General features: G+C 41.5%; 1 protein-coding gene across 1 annotated transcript in view; it reads left to right on the top strand.

Annotated features, from left to right (window-relative positions):
• Window positions 1–9,869, top strand: part of CACNA2D3 (calcium voltage-gated channel auxiliary subunit alpha2delta 3) — a 477,844-nt gene extending 467,975 nt beyond the window's left edge. The window contains exons 27-29 of the mRNA XM_082725822.1: window positions 6,556–6,666; window positions 6,885–6,972; window positions 9,465–9,869. Coding sequence (XP_082581948.1) covers window positions 6,556–6,666; window positions 6,885–6,972; window positions 9,465–9,557 — 292 coding nt within the window. The 3' untranslated portion in view covers window positions 9,558–9,869. The remainder of the gene's footprint in view (window positions 1–6,555; window positions 6,667–6,884; window positions 6,973–9,464) is intronic.
• The last annotated feature ends 10,470 nt before the right edge of the window (window positions 9,870–20,339 follow it).

The following is a 20,339-nucleotide window of genomic DNA, read 5'->3' as shown; positions in this document are numbered from 1 at the left end:
AAGACAGCACCTCTGCTGCCTGCTGTGGTCATGGACCCACAATGGGCTGGACCTCACAGGCTTGTCTTCTGTCCCTGTCGCTCCAAGAAGTCACCCAGCCTCTTGTTTCCCGGTCTCTGAAATGGGCACAAGCGTGTCTTATTCGTGTAGCTTCCGTAAGAGTTTACTTACCCACTCTGAGTCCCAGTTTTCTCTTTTGCAGAAGGAGGAAGTCAGTACTTGCCCCTTAGCATAACACTCCATTTTATAAATATTTGAGGAATACTGGAACACCTTCTTCTAAAGAACTTCAATGTTACGGATTCAGCTCATTTGTTTTGACAATGACCCTCCTGGTCAGTTTCCTCCCTTCCTCCCCTGCGCTGGTCTGCTCCCTGGCTCTCTTTCCCCCCATGACATGGTAGAAGGAGCAGACTTGAGGGTAAGGTTGGAGGCTCAGCAGGCAGAGAGTTCCTTGGGCCAATACCTGCCTGTTTCATGGGCGAGAGAGCAAGTGTCCACCTGCTGGGCAGCCGTGACTTTTTCCATGTGTCTCAGGCAGAGAATAGGAGTTGCCAGTGGTTGATTTAAGGATGACGTAAGTGAGAGCTCTCAATTTGGAGATGACATAGTCTCTGCCTTATAAATATTTCATTTCATGTAGTACTTTCATTTCTTCTTATTGCTAAGAAGACCCTTCCTATGTTCTGCCTTTTGTTGTGTCCAACTCACATGTGGTCCTGCTGTTGTTTAGTCCATTCATTCTTGCTGTGACTAACAGGAGTCATGATGCTTGTGTGGCTTACTGATTTGCCATCCTGAACACATCTGATACACCTCATCCATCCCACTTATTTTTCTTGTTCTCTGTAGCAGAATTAAATACCCTTAGATGAATATTTCTACATATTCTTAAATATTCATACTTTATTATGGTTTTGCAACATTGTTTTCCCACTTACTGTGTTTGGGGGTATGCTTTGACAGCAATAAACAATTCCCTTTCCCCATACACCTGGTGCCAAGGAGACCACAGAATGGACACACTGTTGCTTACTTAATCCTTCTTTTTTTGATGGACTTTGAGATGGGTTTCCTTTTTTTTTTCTCCCCTAAATGAACAGTGTTACCAGGAGCATCTTTACACATGACTTCTTAGGTTCCTGAACAAGAGTATATCTTATTGAGAAGTAAAACTGCTGAAAAAAATAGGATCACTAATGATTTCCTCTGGAGTAATGACAGATTGTTCTCACTGTGGTCATATTCACTTTCCCACCAGCAGTGCAGAATAATGTTCGATTTTTCAGACGCCATCATTGGACGTTACCATAGATTAAATTTTGGCCAATCTGCTAGTAAAAAGTGCATTTCATTACTTTAGTCTCATTTTAATGTATCTTTTCTCTAACCTTTAGTGGGATTGAACCCCTTTTACTGTATCAGGTGTCCATCTGTGTTTCCTCTTCTATAAGTCCTCTTGTGGATTTTTTTTTTTCCCTCTTGTGGATTTTGATACTGATGAGGCACTCACCTTCACTTTGCTTCCCTTTCCCTCAAACTCAAGTTTATGCAGTTGTCCAGATTATTCTTTACTCTTCTGAATGAATCTTAGGACCATTACCTCAAATTCCATCAAAAATCCCAATAAGAATCCCTTTGGGGGCACCTAGGTGGCTCATGGTTTAAGTCGCTGCCTTTGGCTCAGGTCATGATCTCAGGGTCCTGGGATCGAGTCCCACATCGGGCTCTCTGCTCGGTGGGGAGTCTGCTTCCCTCTCATTCTCTCTGCCTGCCTCTCTGCCTACTTGTTCTCTCTCTCTCTCTCTGTCAAATAAATAAATAAATAAATAATCTTAAAAAAAAAAAAAGAATCCCTTTGAATTCCTTTGCTTGAATGAAAAGGTCCATTGAAAGAGGAATGACATCTTTTGCAAAGAAGTGCTCCCTTTGGGGCACCTGGGTGGCTCAGTGGGTTAAGCCTCTTCCTTCGGCTCAGGTCATGATCTCCGGGTCCTGGGATCGAGCTCCGCATCAGGTTCTTTGCTCGGCGGGGAGCCTGCTTCCTCCTCTCTCTCTGCCTGCCTCTCTGCCTACTTGTGATCTCTGTCTGTCAAATAAATAAATAAATAATCTTAAAAAGAAAAAAAAAAAAAAAAGAAGTGCTCCCTTCCATCCAATTGTACTTCCCCCCAATTCTTAGTTTGTCTTTTATATTCAGTAAAATTTGGTCATTTTCCTCATAAAGAAGTCTTTTACTAGATTTATTCTTAGGCATTTCATAGTCATCATTGATGCTCTCAATGTTTCTTTATTTCATAAATATTTTTTTTCATTGGTTATTGCCTGTGTCCAGGGAGAGGCTGTGGTTTCAGATGCTGATTATGTAACTGGTCATCTTGCTGACTTCTTTTATTCTAGTAGTTGGTCAGTGGGTTCACACGGGTTTTCAATGAACACACTAAGATCTGTTCTTCGGGTGACTCGGTTGTATTCACTTGTGGGTAGATTATCAATGAGCATTTCAGGGTCCCCCCCCCCACAGCAATTGGTCTGCTTGTGTTTTTACAGCTTGGCCAAGTGTTGATAATTTATACTTTATCCCCAAAGGTGTGTTTGCTCTAGCTTTTCAAATTGTTTGCCATGGTATACATAATCACTTAAAATGCTTAAATGCCTTTGGATCTTTTGGGTTTTAATGTGATTTTGTGATTTCTTTCTTCTGTGCCGAAGGCTGATTTATGTCAATGTTTTTTTAAACCAGAGTTGGGTTCTTTCAATTACCTTCACAGTTTTATTTGCATTTATTCTTTTGCTTTTATCTTTATAAATTCCATTCGTCACTGAGTCAACAAATATTTGCTGAGAACCTGCTCAGTCCGAGGCACACCTTTAGGTGCTGGGGATAGCAGATTGCTGGGGCCGGACAGACGTAGCCTTCCTCCCATGGAAAGCGCAGTCTGTGGAGAAGGGTGGGCCGGAAGCAATTAAGGAGGGAGCAGAGGCACAGGAGACCAAGAGGAAAGGTAGTCGGGTCCCTGGGTCCTTGACAGGACTGATTCAGTGACGTGGAAAGGACTACAGAAGAATTGCAGTGGATTTGTGAAGAAAGGGGAGGCGTGGGGAAGTGGGCAGATTGTGGAGAATTCTTTTAGGATTTGTGCTATGAGAGAGGACAGAGAAGTAAGGCACTAGCTGGAAGCGAGGTCAAGGGAGAGTTTTGTTTGTTTGTGAACTGAGGGCAACTCTGCGATGGTCACTTCCCGTCCCTTCCATCAGCCCCGTTGTTGGAGAAGCCTGAGAGCTGGTGGAGAGAGCCATCAATACCCAACCCAGAGTACCAGAGGGAAGACCAAGGATAGGGGCACAGGTGCAGGCCTGTGTTCTTATTTTTTCCAACTTCTCCATCCAAAAACTTAGTTCATTTATTGGCAAACTGTTTTTCCCCAATAAACATGTTTAAGGCCATACCGCACAGATTGGAGTCTGGGCTGTTCTTAAATTGTCAAGGATTACTTGAATATGTGTTTTTTAAAAAAATTTTTTATTTCCACTGTTTATATATCTTTTTCTATTAATTTCTAATTATACCCTACCCTAAAAGAACATATCACTGATGCTTTCGGCTCTTTGGAATGTGTTGCAGGTCCCTGGGTTTGAAAATAGCTCATATTCTGTTGTTTAAATATGAAGAATTTCCACTCTGTTTTAAAATAGATCATGTGTTCATCAATCACTTGTGGCATTTCTATCAGTTTTACACTCTGATCGTAAATGTTCGTGTCATAGCTTGTTTACTACTATACCATTTTTCAGTACAAACTGTTTTCTTTATTACATTTTAATGATTTTCTCTGTGAATATTTGTAGAAGAATACCACTAAACCTGTCCTTCTTTTTTTGTCTTTAGCATTTTCTGATGTCTTTTCGTTCTCTCCTGTCATTCTTTTTTAGAGGTATCTCTTTGCAAATGACATTATGGCAGTGTTTTTATCAACCCAATTTAAGAAACTCTGCCTTTTATTTGAATTAATTCCTTTTTTGAATTTCTGCCTTTTATATGTGAATCTAACCAACAGACATTAATTGTGATTGGTAATAATTTTATCTTATTCCGGTAGTTGTGTGCGTACGCGCATGCACATGTGTGTAATTTACCATGCTCTCTTGGATTAATCAGATTTTCATCCTTCAGTTTATTTTCAATAACTACCCCTAAATTTTAAAGCAGAATTTCTACCTATATCTCCAGCTAGTTTCCTCTGGATTCTGTCATACCTTTTATTTCCTTTTTTCCATTCCCTCAGAACTTTAAAGATGTTGCTCTATTTTCATCATCTTAAGTCCCCCAGTGAGAAGTTTGTGTCATTCTCATTCTTCTTAAAGTAATTTGTTTCTAGAGAAGCTTTTAGGGTTGGTATGTATCTTTGATGATCTGAAGTTTCACTCGTGCATGAATGGGCCCTTTTAGTGAAAAAAAAAAGTCAAATTTTTCTTCAATTGGAAAATATTCTTTCCCTTTGGAGCTTCTATTTTATATTTACATCTCTTATTCCTTTATTGGCCATCTGGTAGATTCATTTGGCATAATATTCGAATCAATCACTTGTTCTTTTTTTTAATTTTTAAATTTTTAAATAAACATATAATGTATTATTAGCCCCATGGGTACAGGTCTGTGAATCACCAGGTTTACACACTTCACAGCACTCACCATAGCACATACCCTCCCAATGTCCATAACCCACCCTCTCCCTACCCCCCTCCCCCAGGCCACCCTCAGTTTATTTTGTGACATTAAGAGTCACTTATGGTTTGTCTCCCTTCCAATCCCATTTTGTTTCATTTATTCTTCTCCTACCCCCAAACCCCCCAACATTGCATCTCCACTTCCTCAATCAGGGAGATCATAGGATAGTTGTCTTCGATTGACTTATTTCGCTAAGGATAATACCCTCTAGTTCCATCCACGTCATCGCAAATGAACTATTGGGATTTCATCAAGATCAAAAGCTTTTGCATAGCAAAGGAAACAGTTAACAAAACCAAAAGACAACTGACAGAATGGGAGAAGATATTTGCAGTCACTTGTTCTTTAAAGAGTTGTAGGATCTTGGTTTCGCATTTGTCTTTGAGACTCTGCGAACGTGGCTTCACCATGGAAACCATTGGATCTCTGATGAGCGCCATCTTATTTTCATTCCAATAGGCATAATCCATTCCAAAAAAGCCACCCGCTAGAGCAGTGTCATTGCAGAGGAGAGAGGTTACACGTGCAGAAAGGGGGAGGTAGAGCCAACAATGTTAAAGTCTTAGTGAGACAGCAAGTTTGAAATTTTTTCTCAAGCCAAGTAGAGTTGTGGAGAAGGATGGGAGGGCAGAGTCCATGTTCCAGAGTATGGATGGTGGTGGAGCATTGAAGAAGCATCTCTGAGCAGAGGCATGCCTTCCTTGTCCCCTGCGAGGGCTTAAAAAAGAAAAAGAAGGAGAAGGAGATAATTGTAGGATATTAGATGACTGGGCATCAGGCATCTGTAGACAAGAAACCAGTTGTGTTATAATCTCTGAGCCATTTTGGATAACTCAACATAAGAGGTGTTAATTAGTAAAAATAAAAAGGAAGTCCTTTCTTCTCTTTATAATTTCCCACTACACAGAAGGGTCATGGCATCTTGGCAAGCTGTGGTGATACACTTCAGAGAATAGAAACAAATTTGTGGAGAGAAGGATGAATGAAGGTTCCACTTATGGAGAAATGGACCTCTTTGTTCTGTCACAGTCTACCTCATCCGACTGAACAGAATTCAGGGAACTGTCCTAGAAAATTATATGACAGGGATTCCAGGTTTGGGGCTAAACATGGGGCTGATCTGTTTGCTCTGGAAGAATATGGGATTTTGTTTTGTAATTTGTTCCTCCAAAGAATCAGTCGTATTTCTTGCTCCAGTGTTTTGACTTTGTCATTTCACTGCTTCGGGTGACGAGAGAGCAGGTGCCCATTAGGTTTACCTCCGTTGGACTGTCCTGATGGACCTGGCTGTCAGCACAGCCGCATAGCCTGAGCCCTGGCACACGCAGCCCCAACACTGTCTCATGCATTAATCTCATGCAAACATTGAACCTCTCTTTTGGGCAGACATTGTGCAAAGTAGTAGAGGGAAGTGTCTAGAAACTTCATCATTTTAGGAGGAGAGAAACAAAGAACTTTGAATGTAAACTAGGAAGAGGAAGTGAGGCTTGGGAAAGCTGACCCCGTATCCTTGGAAATTGGGCTCATTTAGCCAATCTGACTCTCCTGGTTTGTACGCATAACATTCCAGTCTCCCCAAGGTGAGTTTTATGAGCTATGTATAGCCACAGCCATAGGTTATAGACTGTTGTCTTTTCAGTGAAACTTGATATTTAAAAATGAAAAGCCTCACGGAGGAGGTACCTTTCGTAGTAAGGCAGTCTTTCAAAGCTGTTTCCCAAAATACCAGAGGAGTTCACTCCCCAGGGGAGAAGTTTTCCTCAGGATTCTTGACTTGACAGATGGTAATTGACCACTCACTATCTCTGTCCTTCCTATTCCAACAGGTCCTTTGTCATCCAGCAAATTCCAAGCAGCAATCTGTTCATGGTGGTGGTGGACAGCAGCTGCCTCTGTGAGTCCATGACCCCCATCACCATGGCACCCATCGAAATCAGGTATATCCTTTTGTGCGTAGGTCCAGCACTGCTGCTGAAGCCGGTGAGGGGAATGGACAGTAAGGAAACCTAGGGGAGAGAGACTAGAGAGGGGGCAAGGACAGTCTTTCCACAACTGGAGAGAGAAGAGTCATTGAGGGAGTTCAGGACCAAGGTTTGAGCTCCAACATGCGGAGTAAGGGAAAGTGACATCTGGGCAAAATGTGCCTTAACTACAGTCAACATAACGAATCCCTTAAGTGTGAACGTTTAAAGGCCCAGAAGATCAGAAGGCGTCCGGAGTCTTGTCATGGCTTCCATCCTGAGGTAAGTCTGCGAACCCTTCCTGTTCTCTTTTTCCATCAGATTCACCCTGAGAGTCTCATAATGGTCAAAGAACTGTAGCTCAGAAGTTTACTAGTGAGAAAACAATTCCTTGCCGGCAGATCATTGGAAGCCAATGGAAGGCCAACAGGGCTCGCCTTGAGTCCCTCAGCGCCTTCGTGTTCAGTCTGTGCTTCATGGTCTTATTCTATCTGTGTCTATGGCTAAAGCTTCTTTTCTATCTTCCTTCCCTCTTATGTTGTGCTGTAGTTTTATTACTTTACCTTATTACATACACTGTGGCTCTGGCTGTCTTGATTTCCTTATTTCAAATTGTAGTTCAGATGATGTTTCCCAGCTGACTTTTCGACAGCCTTTTATTTACAAGAAGTCCATGCAAAGTAGAAGTGGGTAATATTGGTATCAGATCAAGAGTGACAGTTTAGGGGCACCTGGATGGCTCAGTGGGTTAAGCCTCTGCCTTTAGCTTAGGTCATGATCCCAGGGTCCTATGATAGAGCCCTGCATTGGGCTCTCTGCTCAGCGGGGAGCCTGCCTCCCTTCCTGCCTCTCTGCCTACTTGTGATCTCTGTCCCCAGACCTTAAATATTTTAAAATATTAAAAATAAAAAGAGTGATAGTTTATATAAGTGGAATGATAAGCCTCCTGTCACCACCTGAAGCCACAACTATAAAGGTACTCCATTCACACCAGAAGTGAGGTTCCAAAAAAAAAAAATTAAACTTAGTACTGAGAAAGATGAATACCCCCAAAGTACCATAGGTAAAAAAGCCTTTTTATTCCAGCAAAAAGAATGGAAATGTAAAAATTAACTCTACCTCACTTTGAAAAACACAAAGCTTATCTAGACCAATTATTATTATGGGGAGCCTGGGAAGGTCTCTATTTTTAAAAATGCCACCAACTCCAACTGACTGACTTTAAATCCCACCTTTAAATAACAAATAACTTTAATGTGAAACTCTCCAAGTCCTAGAGAAGATGTTAAAGTCAACAGAGTACCAGTAAAAACTTGGAATTTATTGAGAATGTTTGCTTCCATGTTCAAAGAAGTGTTCAGTAACAACATATTATGCAAATATATGCTGGAAAGGTCTTTGATCAAATTCAGTGATAAAATTCAAATAAAAAATTCTTTGTGTAAAATTCAAATACAAATAATAGTCCCAAACACAAAAATCACTTCAGTTAAAACCAGAATACCTATGTAGACAACTAAAGTCACTAAAGGAAGAATCTTCTGAAGTTAATAAAATAATTTACTTAGGTAAATAGAAGATCAATATTCAAAAATTAGGATTTTTTTCTGTAAGAAACTTTTTTCTGTAAGTTTCTAGATTTAGTAAGATGAGGTCATGGTCTTATTCTGAACATGAAGGCGCTAAGGGGCTAAAGATGAGCCCTGTTGGCCTTCCATTGCTTCCATTCTAAATTCTTAGATACGACAAAGGTTCAGTTCAAAGGAGAAAATACGGATTCGATTTAAATGGTGAAATAATAGTCTCACAAGAAATGTTAGGGATTGGAGATATCTTCCTATCCAAGATCAGATAGCTATGAAAGAAAACCAGAATTTCTTTATAAAAAATTACAATTTTTTATGGAAAAAGATTACTGAAAGTCAATAACCAATTTATACAATTCGAAAACTTATTGATAAACCAAATCATGAAGAGCTTTTTACAATTGGTAAGGCAAACAACTATATATAAAAATAAAATAAACCAAGGGCAGGGACCATATAAGTCCCTGGGTGAGCAGGACCTACAGGTAATGAGGATATCTCCAGCTATAACCATCAAAAGCCAAAACACCCTACACTCCCACTCCTGGGCATCCCCACCACAGTCAGGTGCGTGGGCAAGCATCGTGGACTGGTAAATGACTTGCCCTCAGCACTCTCCATAGCAGCAAAGAACAGAGAAGAAAATCTTTCCCATCGCTACTACAATAGAGCTAGAAATACGGAGTTGGAAGAATTTCCATCAACCAGTGGATAAAAAGCATGCTGCAGAAAGGATTACATAATATGATCTCATTTTAATAAAACAGCCCTCTTAACCCCAGATAAAAAGAAGGAAGACACACCCAAAACCTTCTATAACTGTTTCTGCAATGATCAGGCCCCTTAGATGTCAACTTTTCCTTACATTCTGACAGGAGAACATTAGACGGCCAGTATTCTGCTGTTCTCATTTGATCGCAGCAGACATCTCTACCAACAGCCTTTACCTCTTGAGCGTTCTGTGTACAGAGTAATTCGGAACATTTTATGCGCTGACAACTAAAATCAGAGATTCTCATCATGAACTCGAAGAAATTTAGACAAGTCCATTTCCTCGCACTATCTAGGTTCCAAAGCACTTGATTCCTACATTGGAGGGAGGAGGGGAGGGTCTGGGGATGCAACGCAGCTCGGAAAGTTGAAGGCGTCTTAGAATCTGGCTCTAATGGCTCCTGTGTTTCCCTGTAGGAGAATGCAAGGGAGTGTGGAGGGGCGCCAAGTCTGCAGGCCAAGATGGTCCTTGTCCTCTTCCCTCTGCTCTTGATGCTCTTCTCAAGGTGACATTGACTGAGATGTTCTCTTGGCATGCTAAATTATGGATAAACTGTGAACCAAAATATGGTGCGACATAGGGGACATGAAATATAGTCCAACCATCAGCATCTCATGATTCTAAACTGTGCGTGATATAAACTCTTAAAAGATATGTTGACAAAAAAGTTATCTTTTTACTTTGCCAGTCATGCAAATGTGAGTTTGCTACATAATCACCCTTCATCAGAAATGGGACTGCGAGTGGGCAGTGTCCCTTCTGCTTGAAACCCATTGAAACCAATTTAAAACTGTGTACTTTTTAAATAAAGTATGTTAAAATCATCACCTTTTGATTTTTGCTTTATTGCTCAGACTACAGACTGAATATTGCATGGAAAAGTCGCCCGCTCCAGATTCCGGGAAGGGATGGTTGTTGGCAGAGACTTTGTTCTAAAGCAGATTCTAGACAAATATTTCACAATTGTTTAGGTGCTACACTCTCTGTTATAAAAATATTTACAGAAGCAAATCAAAATATCATCTGCATGGGAAGAGTTTATGACAAAGAACCCTGAATATTTTTGAACTAAGCTTCAATAAAAATCATAATTTGGACGAGAACACAAGCTCCAGTAACACTCAAGTGTCGAACTGTTTGGGAGTAGAAAATAAAGCAGTAAATCCTAGGAATTCATTCTGAAAAGACTTGACAGAGGAAAAGAACAATGACTACAAATGACCCTCAAGCTTATTGCTTGAGCATTTGGCTTCTGGCTTCCCTATAAACAAGGGATGAAATCAGATCTCAAATATTACAAGATGTGAAACTACCCAGACATGTAAGCATTCCTGAAACACTGGATCCTGACCCAAAGAAAACAGATTCCACTGGATCATAGTTACCAAATAAAGTGGAATAATTTCCATGCCTCAGTAGAATCGAGAATGTCTTATTTTATAAGACAGACATCTGAAAGGCATGGGGAGAATGCCACTGAAATTGAAAACAAAACAAAACAAAAACAAATACATTATGCTGTTGATATTTTAGAAAAACCAATGGAATCATACTGCCGTATCCTAAAGTGATGCCAGTATTTACAAGAATAACAATACTGCATTGCTCTCTTTCTTGAAATTCTAATGCCTCCAGTGATGTTAACAATATAGCAATACTGTAACATGTCAAGTTGTCAAAATTCCAACAAGGATGAGGCTATATAGTATTGAAACCACGGTGGTCATTGGTATTATTCTCTTCTCTGCACTAAGGAAATGAATGAAATCATTTGTAGCCTACACAAGTACCAAAAATGCATTATATTTACACTAAATAACCATAATTTTTTTTATAAAAATAACATTATGTGACCTATGATTCTCCTTTATATTTCTGGAGAACTGGCAAGAATAGGTCAAATATATAATAACACCCATAACTGAATACTAATGATGCAAACTATGTGTCTGATACATATTTACAATTTTGCTGTCTCTCTAGTCACTCTTCATTACCTATAAATCGACTCCCTGCTCTAAGCAGAAGTGTGGCATCATTTTCAGTACCTTGTGTCATGAAGACGGCATAACTGAGTCACCCTGTTGCTTTGTGATGTCCTCAGGCATCACCTTCAGGTGAATGACCCCCCCCCCACCCACCCACCCACGCAGCACCTCAGAGTCTCTGTTCCCTCAGGGACTCCAAACAACTGGCCATTCCATTTATCTGTTTGGATATCTAATAGTTTTCTCCAACCTAATGTGTCCAGAGGAGAAATTGATTCCCTTCCACCAAACTCTTTCCTTCTACCCAACTCAGCTTCTCAGATCCAACTCCTTGGACACCGTCTTGTCTGCTCCTTCCTTCTCAGCCCATCACTCAGAGACTCTCGTTTCAACAATAATGGGGCTATATGGTATTAGGGCCTTGGGCAAAGAGATGTTCCTCCTCATGTCTTTGTTTCTTCTTCCATAAAAGAGAGGGTAATCCCATTTACTCCCTGGGTTGGATGTGAGGGTCACATCGATTCAGTAAACAGGGAAGGTATTTTTAAAGAGCCCCAGGGTGTGCCTGGGTGGCTCAGTGGGTTAAGCCTTTGCCTTCCACTCAGGTCATGATCTCAGGGTCCTGGGATCGAGCCCCGAGTCGGCCTCTCTGCTCAGCGGGGAGCCTGTTTCCCCCTCTTACTCTGCCAGCCTCTCTGCCTACTTGTGATCTCTGTCTGTCAAATAAATAAAATCTTTAAAAAAAAAAAAAAAGATTTAAAGAGCCCCAGGCAGAGTGTGAGATCTCAGGAAACATTCACCACTGGGTCCTCTAGGTTTGTGATAGTTCTTGGTGTTTTTGTTTCTATTATATGCCAAACACTGTTCTAGGAGCTGGACACAAAGCCACAGATGATAACAGAGAAGTCCTTGCCCTCAAGGGCTACAAGAGAGTAGGAGAAATTAAAAAAAATAATAAAGCTATTCCAAATACAGTGCAAAGCTCACCTAGTTACTGAAATTTTGGCAGGGACATTCAGTATACACTTGACCCTCAAACAGCATGGGGGCTGGGGGTGTCCCCACCACCTGCGCAGTTGAAATTCTGTGTACAGCTCTTGACTTGCCAAAACCTTAACTACCAATGATAGCCTACTATTGACCGGAAGCCTTACAGGAAACATAAACAGTCGACTAACACATATTTTGTGTGTTTTATGTATCATAAACTGTATTCTTACAATAAAGTATACTAGAGAAAAGAAAATGTTATTAGAAAGTCATGAAGAAAAGAAAATACATTCACAGTTACATGTTGTATATATATAAAAAAAAAATCAGTGTGTAAAGGGACCTTGGGGTTCAATCCCATGTTGTTCAGGGTCCCCTGTAATTGGTAACAACCCAGAGGTGCCCATGACTCATTACAGGGTAACATTGCAGCAATATTCTTCTAGAGAGATAGAAAGTTTTCACATATATATATATGGATATCCATATATAATTATATATGTATGTATGTATAGAATAGGTAAAATTAATAAAAATATAGAAGTATTACAATATTTATTGAGGGTAGAATAGTAATAAAACTTGGGGTGCATGGGTGGCTCAGTCAGTTAGGCACCTGCCTTTGGCTCAGGTCATGATTTCGGGTATTGGGTTCGAGGCCCGCATCAGGCTTTGGGCTCCCTGCTCAGCGGGACGCCTGCTTCTCCTTCTCCCTCTACCTGCTGCTCCCCATGCTGTGCTCTTTCTCACTCTCCCACTCCTTGTCAAATAAATAAATAAAATCTTCCTTAAAAAATAAAAAAAAAAATGAAACACAACACAGATAAAAACACAGTATTAGGACAATCGGGTCCCCTGAAATAAGATAGTTATGGTGGTGGTAAAAACTATGGCTTAATCCATAAAATCGTTTAAGCTCAGGAAATGTGGTATTATTATTTCCATTATGAACAGTATAGCACTACGGAGGAGAATATTATTTCTGTCATAAGAGATTACAATAAAATTCTAAAATTATGGGCAGAAGAGCACAATTTTATTACTATCAATATTGGAGGTGGTAATAATTTAACCAACACTCGAGGGGTGTATGACTGTCTGTAGTTTGGGAGCTCCTGATCGGTGTGTATGTGCGGCAGAGACAGAAGAGGGCATTTCCCATGAATGGCGACCACATACATCTGGCTTGTGGCGACCGTCCTTCTGCTGGGGGCATGGCAAGCATCATTTTCCCTAAGCCAGTGGTGATGAACCTTGGGCAACTTTGCCCCACCCCCTCGGCCCTGGGGACATTTGTCAGTGTTTGGAGACATTTCTCGGTTGTCGCGGTTTAGGGCTAGGGCGAGAGGAGGTGCTGCTGGCGTCGTGTGGAGAGAGCTTAAGGAGGCTTTTAAAGATCCCACCCAGCCCAGGAGAGCTTCCACGACAAAGAATGGTTCGACCAAGGATTTCGGTAGTGCTCAACCTGAGAAGTCCCACTCTGATCCTGTAGCAGTTATGAGGTTTTGTTTTTACAGATTAGAAGATGTCATTGCCCTTTTGGATCCCTGCGTGGTATCGATATGGATGTTGGCCCCACCCATGTCAGGAATCCTTACACAGGGGGAGATCCTGTGCTGTGGATTCAGTTCAGCAGACGGCCAGCTAGGTCACCTCCTGAAATGTTCAGGCGCAGCCTCCTCTTTGCCATCCAGACCCCAGCAGCCTTCCACTGACCACCCAGCAACGTCTCTCTGTCCACTCACCAACTCGTCCATCGGTGCTCGTGAGAGCAGACACATTCTTGCTGTCAGTTCCCCTCCTCCCACACGCCGGGAACGAGGCCTGTCCTGTTCCCAGCAGTATTCCCAATACTTGGAGTTACTCCTCAACCTCAGTGATCCCCAGAAGTATCTGCTGGATGCCTACACGAGCCACCCCATATCTACCAAAGCCTTCTGTTTACAAGGTACCATGCGGAGCCTTTGACATCACCGTTTCATGCACCTGCTATTATCCCCATCTCCCGATGAGGAAGCCAAGGCTCCACAAGTGAGTTATTTAAAGGAGGAGGCAGGGTCTTCTTACTCCGCACCTTTGACCTTTCACCTTTGCCATACCGTGCACCATATACAGAGACACCAATACCATGTACCATAGGTCTCCCTTGCAGCAAACCCCAGGCAACGCAGGGAGGTATTTAGTCAAGATGGCAATGCTTTCTACTTTGGGAGACTATAATTCAGCAACGTTTGGACCCATAGAGGCTATGTGCAATTGCAGATTAGAAGGGTCCTTTGTTAACTACGATTACAAATAGCATATGGTAATAAGACACCGTGGCTCCCCTTTTTCTACACTCAAAGTACAGTACTTTCTACTCCCACGCATACTTCAGGTAATGCAGGATGCTTTAAACCAGGGGTCCGCAAGCTTTTCCTGCAGAGGCCCCGAGTAAATACTGGAGGCTTTGCACGCCATGTGGACTCTGGCTCCGCCCTTTACCTCTGCCACAGGAGCCAGTGGGCACTGAAATTTCAACAGAACCTTCTTTAAGGACACTGATATTTGAATTTCATAAATTTTCACGTGCCACAAAATATTAGTCTTTTTTTGAGTTTTTTTTTTTCCAAACATTGGGAAGTATAACCACCGCTCCTAGCCCACAAGCTGTGCAAAACAGGGGCAAGGCCAGATTTAACACGTGGGCCATGGTTTGCCAACCCCAACTGACAGTGCTGCTGATGTCGATTTTTTGAAACTATCACAGTACGATGAATTAGAACTGCCCTTGCAACTCGCAGACCTCTGTGTAGAGAGCTGGACTATCGGTATTGGAACTACCAGGGCTCTGGGTGGCTCAATCCATTAAGTGTCTGCCTTCAGCTCAGCTCGTGATCGCAGGGTCCTGGGATCGAGCCCCGTGTTCATCTCTCTGCTCAGTGGAGAACCTGCTTGACCCTTTCCCCCTACCACTCCCCCTGCTTGCTCTCTTTCTTTCTCAAACAAATAAAATCTTTAAAAATATATTGGAGTTAACGATGGGACACAGATGACCGCATGATTTTTACTTTAACATCATGTGAACTAGCCCTGTTTCAAGCCCCGTAAGAATCTGAGTATAATCCAATGTCTTCATACTCCCTAAACCACAAATATAAAGGGCACAGCTCACCACAGTGTACGGGCAAACCTGCGACCTGAATTTAAGGCGAAGGTTAGGGGCCGACATAACGCAGCTCACCACAGCATATTATTGTCTCTGTCCTCACAATTACGTGTAGTAAAGTGAAACATAAAATCACATCGCCAGGTCTGTCGGCAGGGGGGTACCTCCCCTCAGCCAGGCTGAGTCGTGCAGCCCTAAACTCTAAGATTGTGTGTTCTGTGCCAGGACAGCCCGTGTGGAAGGCCACCAAGAATCTTGTTAACGAAAAACCTACCACAGAACCCGATGCCAAACAACACCAAGTTGTATTCATCCCAGCTCCAAATGGTTAACAGTAGTGAGTTGTGAGAGAGAAATACTTGAGTGTAGCTTTGTAATAAGATACTGTCCCTATGGCGTGACAGGCCCTTGCTGACTGTAGCATCAAGACAAGGACTCATTGCAGTTACACTGCCCTTGTATTTATTAATACCTCTCCATTGTCCTTGACTGTGCCTTTCAGTTATGCTTCCGTATAACCTTCACATGAGAGCAATGAGCTCTGGGTAGGGATGGGGCAGGCATGGCGTGCTCTCCATAGACAGTGTTCCCTGGTGAGCACTGCTCAAACCGTCCCTTACACTATGAGTGGCTGCACGCCACAAACAGATGCACCTCAAAGACCAAAGATCTGAAGTTCAGGGATTACACAACTTGACTGAGTCACATGGGCAGCCCTGGACAAAGCCAGAATTTGAAGGCAGCTTTCTGGACCCGAGAGCGTGTGTTCTGCTCACTTTGCCACCAAGCGAACTTTCGTCACATGGCTCTTTTTCATGCCACGTGCCATCGAGGCTCAGTAAGGAACAATTCCAAAGCCCCGCGGCATTGTGTTGTCTGTAATGCTGACCCAGCATGAATCCTGTGTCATTCTGTTATACTCTTTTAACAGAAAGATTGATGTATCACGATTCCACAATAGGGTGAGTCAATGCCACTGTCCTCAATTTCAGTAGGAACAGCACAGTGACATTCTTTATACTTCTCATAACAATAACACTGCCCCTCCCCCGTACAAAATCCTTCCTTCCTTCCTTCTCCATATGGAACCATACAGCTACTATACTAATGTGGCCTCTAGTTTTAGCAACAACAACAAAAGTGCGTTCACGGAGCCCCAGGGTCTACACTCTCCTATACCCCGTGTCTGGAAACCCAATAGTTTAGTTTCAAGTTTGCAGTGAAATAGTTAACCATGCATTGCTCTGCCTCAAAGCAGGACTGGGGGGTGTGACAGCCTTGTCTTTGCATCACTACTCCCTTGCAAAGTGCCTGACATTCTCAGCCCTCACTTGGGTTCCATGGCATCTCAGATGCTGAAAGCAATACCTTTGCTGCACATCTGTATCCAGTGGTCTTATAATTTGTGAAGATATTTCTGCCGAGCCATGTCATCCTTCCAAGCTGGAAGCAATTCTGTCTCAATAATAACTAGTGTGTGATAGCTATAATTTTAGCAAAAATACTAATACAACTTTCTTAACGCTTAATAGCAAGTATTCCCTGATAAGACCCACTATTCAAATTATCTCCGAAATTGATGTACCAGGATGCATTTTGGTTTAGTACGGTGATAAGACAGGCTTCTGATTGACCACACATATTATGAGTGTCCCCATGTTAGTCCTTTATGGTTTTATATGGGTACATATACTACGCTGACTGTATTTACAGTCATGATATTGTCCTCTAATAGATACACTGCATGTAATAGACACAGTGCAATCAGATATAGTGCATAGAAATACAGTTCAGCAAGATATGAACACTGTGTCCTGATGAGAGATCACATTGTTTTACATCATCACTCAGGGATATCATAAAGTTCTAGTAACAGGTCCTTCCTATAATATCAGGGTGAATAGTTGTCTATACCACATTTTCTTTTATTTCTATAAATCCAGAAACAACTGATACCATAATAAATCGCTACTCCCAAAATGGGGAGCCATACTTACAGTCAATGGGGCAATTGTACAATTCGTTGCCATCAGTTTGTTACTGGATAACATGTACCAAAATATAACAGGCACCATGTCTTAACCTGTAACAGTAACAGCTGAGTCCCAGCCTACCATAAATTGAGTATCATTTCAGTTTTTATTAGTATTACTTTCAGCCCGAGTGTTGCTATCACTACGCTATGCCACATTTTACGTCCCACTCTGACACCACCAAAGGGAATAGAGTGAATATTATATAACACAAGGTCTTTGAAGTTGGATGTAGTCAAACTTAGGCTCAAGTGACAGCTTCCCTGTCTGCTTCTTGTGTGGTGATTTCACTCAAAAACTGATAGTTTTAGCCCAAAATTTGCAATCTGTGTGATGCCCTAATTACAGGACCAATGTCCCAGTGTTCTTCTGTGCTTGCTTTATTTATTTATTTATTTATTTATTTATTTACTTATTTATTTCCTGTACTTTAAATGAGAGGAATCTATCTAAAGGAGGAATTTTTCCGATTGCCTAGGACATGGCGATTTCCGAAATTAGAAGCCGCTACTGTATTAATTGTCTTAGCTAGTAATACCCTATACTCATTCTGGTAATTTTCATACTGCTAGGCTACTTAGCAATGATATTCCTACCAGTGATAATATGCTATGGATTTCTTGAACCCGTTTTGTAAAAGCGAAGCAGCATATTGTTCTTGGCTGTGTTGACTTCTACTTTCTTCTGCTTTGATGCAGTTAATGGTACTTTTAGCTCTTTTCTTTTGCCCATGCTTTAAGCTATTCCATCTGATATTGGACCAAACCTCCAATGATGCCTGTATGCAGTCATTACTGCTCTTCCTGGGTTGTTTGTGACTTGGTCACTTAATGTTGGCTGTTAAGCTGGCAAAAAAAAAAAAAAATAGTATTTATATAGCATATCCTATAGCCTGTTTTACTTTAATTTAAATTTAGTGCTGAATAGTAACACTGACATACCTCTACTATGCCACATTCTATTCTAACCCATGCTGTATCCCACATGGGCCTGGTGACAGTAACAATATTCCATAGTGCACATTGGCAGACCATAACATAAGTTACCTCTAACAGAATAGCTATGATAATTGTATCTCCTACTGCTGCTCACGCAATGTCTACAACATACAATGTATACATTTAATCAGAACAGCCTCACACTGAGATCTACTCTTGGATATGATACACCATACTTGTTCCATGCTGTGCTACCTGGAATTACAATAGCGATAATAGCACAACATCACCAGAGAGGACTGTCCTGATCTCCCTTGTGATAGTAATAAAGAGGCTATACTGTAAGCCACTATACTGCCCAGTCGGTGACATAACATTCCATTCTGTTAACTTTCATGCTGTGACATTCTACACATTCTACCTATAGCTAAATTAACTCAGTAGTGGCAAGTCATTGCCAGCCAATATTGCGCAACGGCACTATTGGTAGGCTAGCCGCCTGTTAGTCATACCAGTTGGGGATAGTTGCTGTTCTGTGTATAATTCAGTAATAGTATTTCTTTGTACTGCTAATTTTGTAACAAAAAAAAGTTCAGTGCTATTCTTTACTCTGCCACGTAATGATGAGATGGCCTTACATATCTTGAAATACCTTAGTTCTCTCAAGTCCCAATGGAGCTCAGTTCATTTTAGTTTTGTCAAACGGCTGTCTTAAGCACTTAATGGTCTTCCACACTTAATCCTCACCATTTAAACATCTGATAATTTAATGAGTCTCCAGAATTGCCCATGCAGTCCCTATGTTGCTGGGTTCCAAGCTAAAATGTCAAAGTTTAGTTACGTACTTGAGCTGGATCATGTTAACTTGATACCAGTCTTTACCAAACTGACCTCTTATTGGGAAGTGTACACTCAGAGTACTTCTCAATTATGATCCCACGTTCATATCACCGAAGCCTGTGTACAGATCTGACTTTAGTTTTAAGAAGGGAAACAAACTTTTACAGAGCCTGAAGGAGGTATATGTACGAGGAAAACAAAGTTCAGATTTTGACCAAATGGGTCAATGGTCAGTGTTTCAAGACAGTTCTGGAAGTGACTTCGTTAGATATGAGGACATTGTGGAAGATATTGTAAAAGGATCAGAGGGGCAAAGAATAAAAGAAAAATAAATAGTTATTAGGTATTGCAATAACCCAGCAGTGGGCACAGATATAAATGGACACATCTAAAATGTAGTTAGGGGAAGACTTTTTTTTTTTTTTAAGATTTATTTATTTATTGGGGCGCCTGGATGGCTCAGTGGTTTGGTCCTGGGATCGAGCCCCGCATCGGGCTCTCTGCTCCGCAGGAAGCCTGCTTCCCTCTCTCTCTCTCTCTCTCTTTCTGCCTGCCTCTCTGCCTACTTGTGATCTCTGTCTGTCAAATAAATAAATAAAATCTTTAAGAAAAGGAAAACAGGAAAGAGAGTCTGTCGAGCTTCTATTTTGTCATGAATTAACTGAGGGCTTTGTAAGTCAAGTTACTTTCTTCCTCATGCCCCACCAGCCTTCTGTATTCTACCTTCCACCTCCTACCCCCACAATTCTTATTCCACTGGACCATTACTAAACCCAAGGACAGGTTTCACTGCTTGCATTTCTGATCTGATGACCCAATTGACCCTTCTTTTTTCTTAAATTAATATATAATGTATTATTTGCTTCAAGGGTATGGGTCTGTGAATCATCAGTCTTACACAATTGACAGCACTCACCATTGCACATACCCTCCCCAATGTCCATCACCCAGCCACCCTATCCCTACCTCCCCCACCTCCCAGCAACCCTCAGTTTGTTTCCTGAGATTAAGAGTCTCTTAGGATTTGTCTCCCACCCAATCCCATCTAGAACACATAATCCAATCAAGAAATGGGCAGAAGATCGAATAGACATATGAAAAAGTGCTCAACATCACTTGACATCATGGAAATATAAATCAAAAACCACAGTGAGAATGACACCAGTCAGAATGGCTAAAATTAGCAAGTCAGGAAACGACAGATGTTGGCGAGGATTCAGAGAAAGGGTAACCCCCCTATGCTATTGGTAGAAATGCAAGCTGGTGCAGTCACTCTGGAAAACAGTATGGAGTTTCCTCAAAAAGCTGGAAATAGAGCTATTCTATGACCCAACAATCACACTACTGGGTATTT

Source organism: Mustela nivalis (assembly GCF_964662115.1).
Source record: "Mustela nivalis genome assembly, chromosome: 1".
Taxonomy (NCBI): Eukaryota; Metazoa; Chordata; class Mammalia; order Carnivora; family Mustelidae; genus Mustela; species Mustela nivalis.
This window is presented reverse-complemented; position numbering and strand designations above follow the sequence as displayed.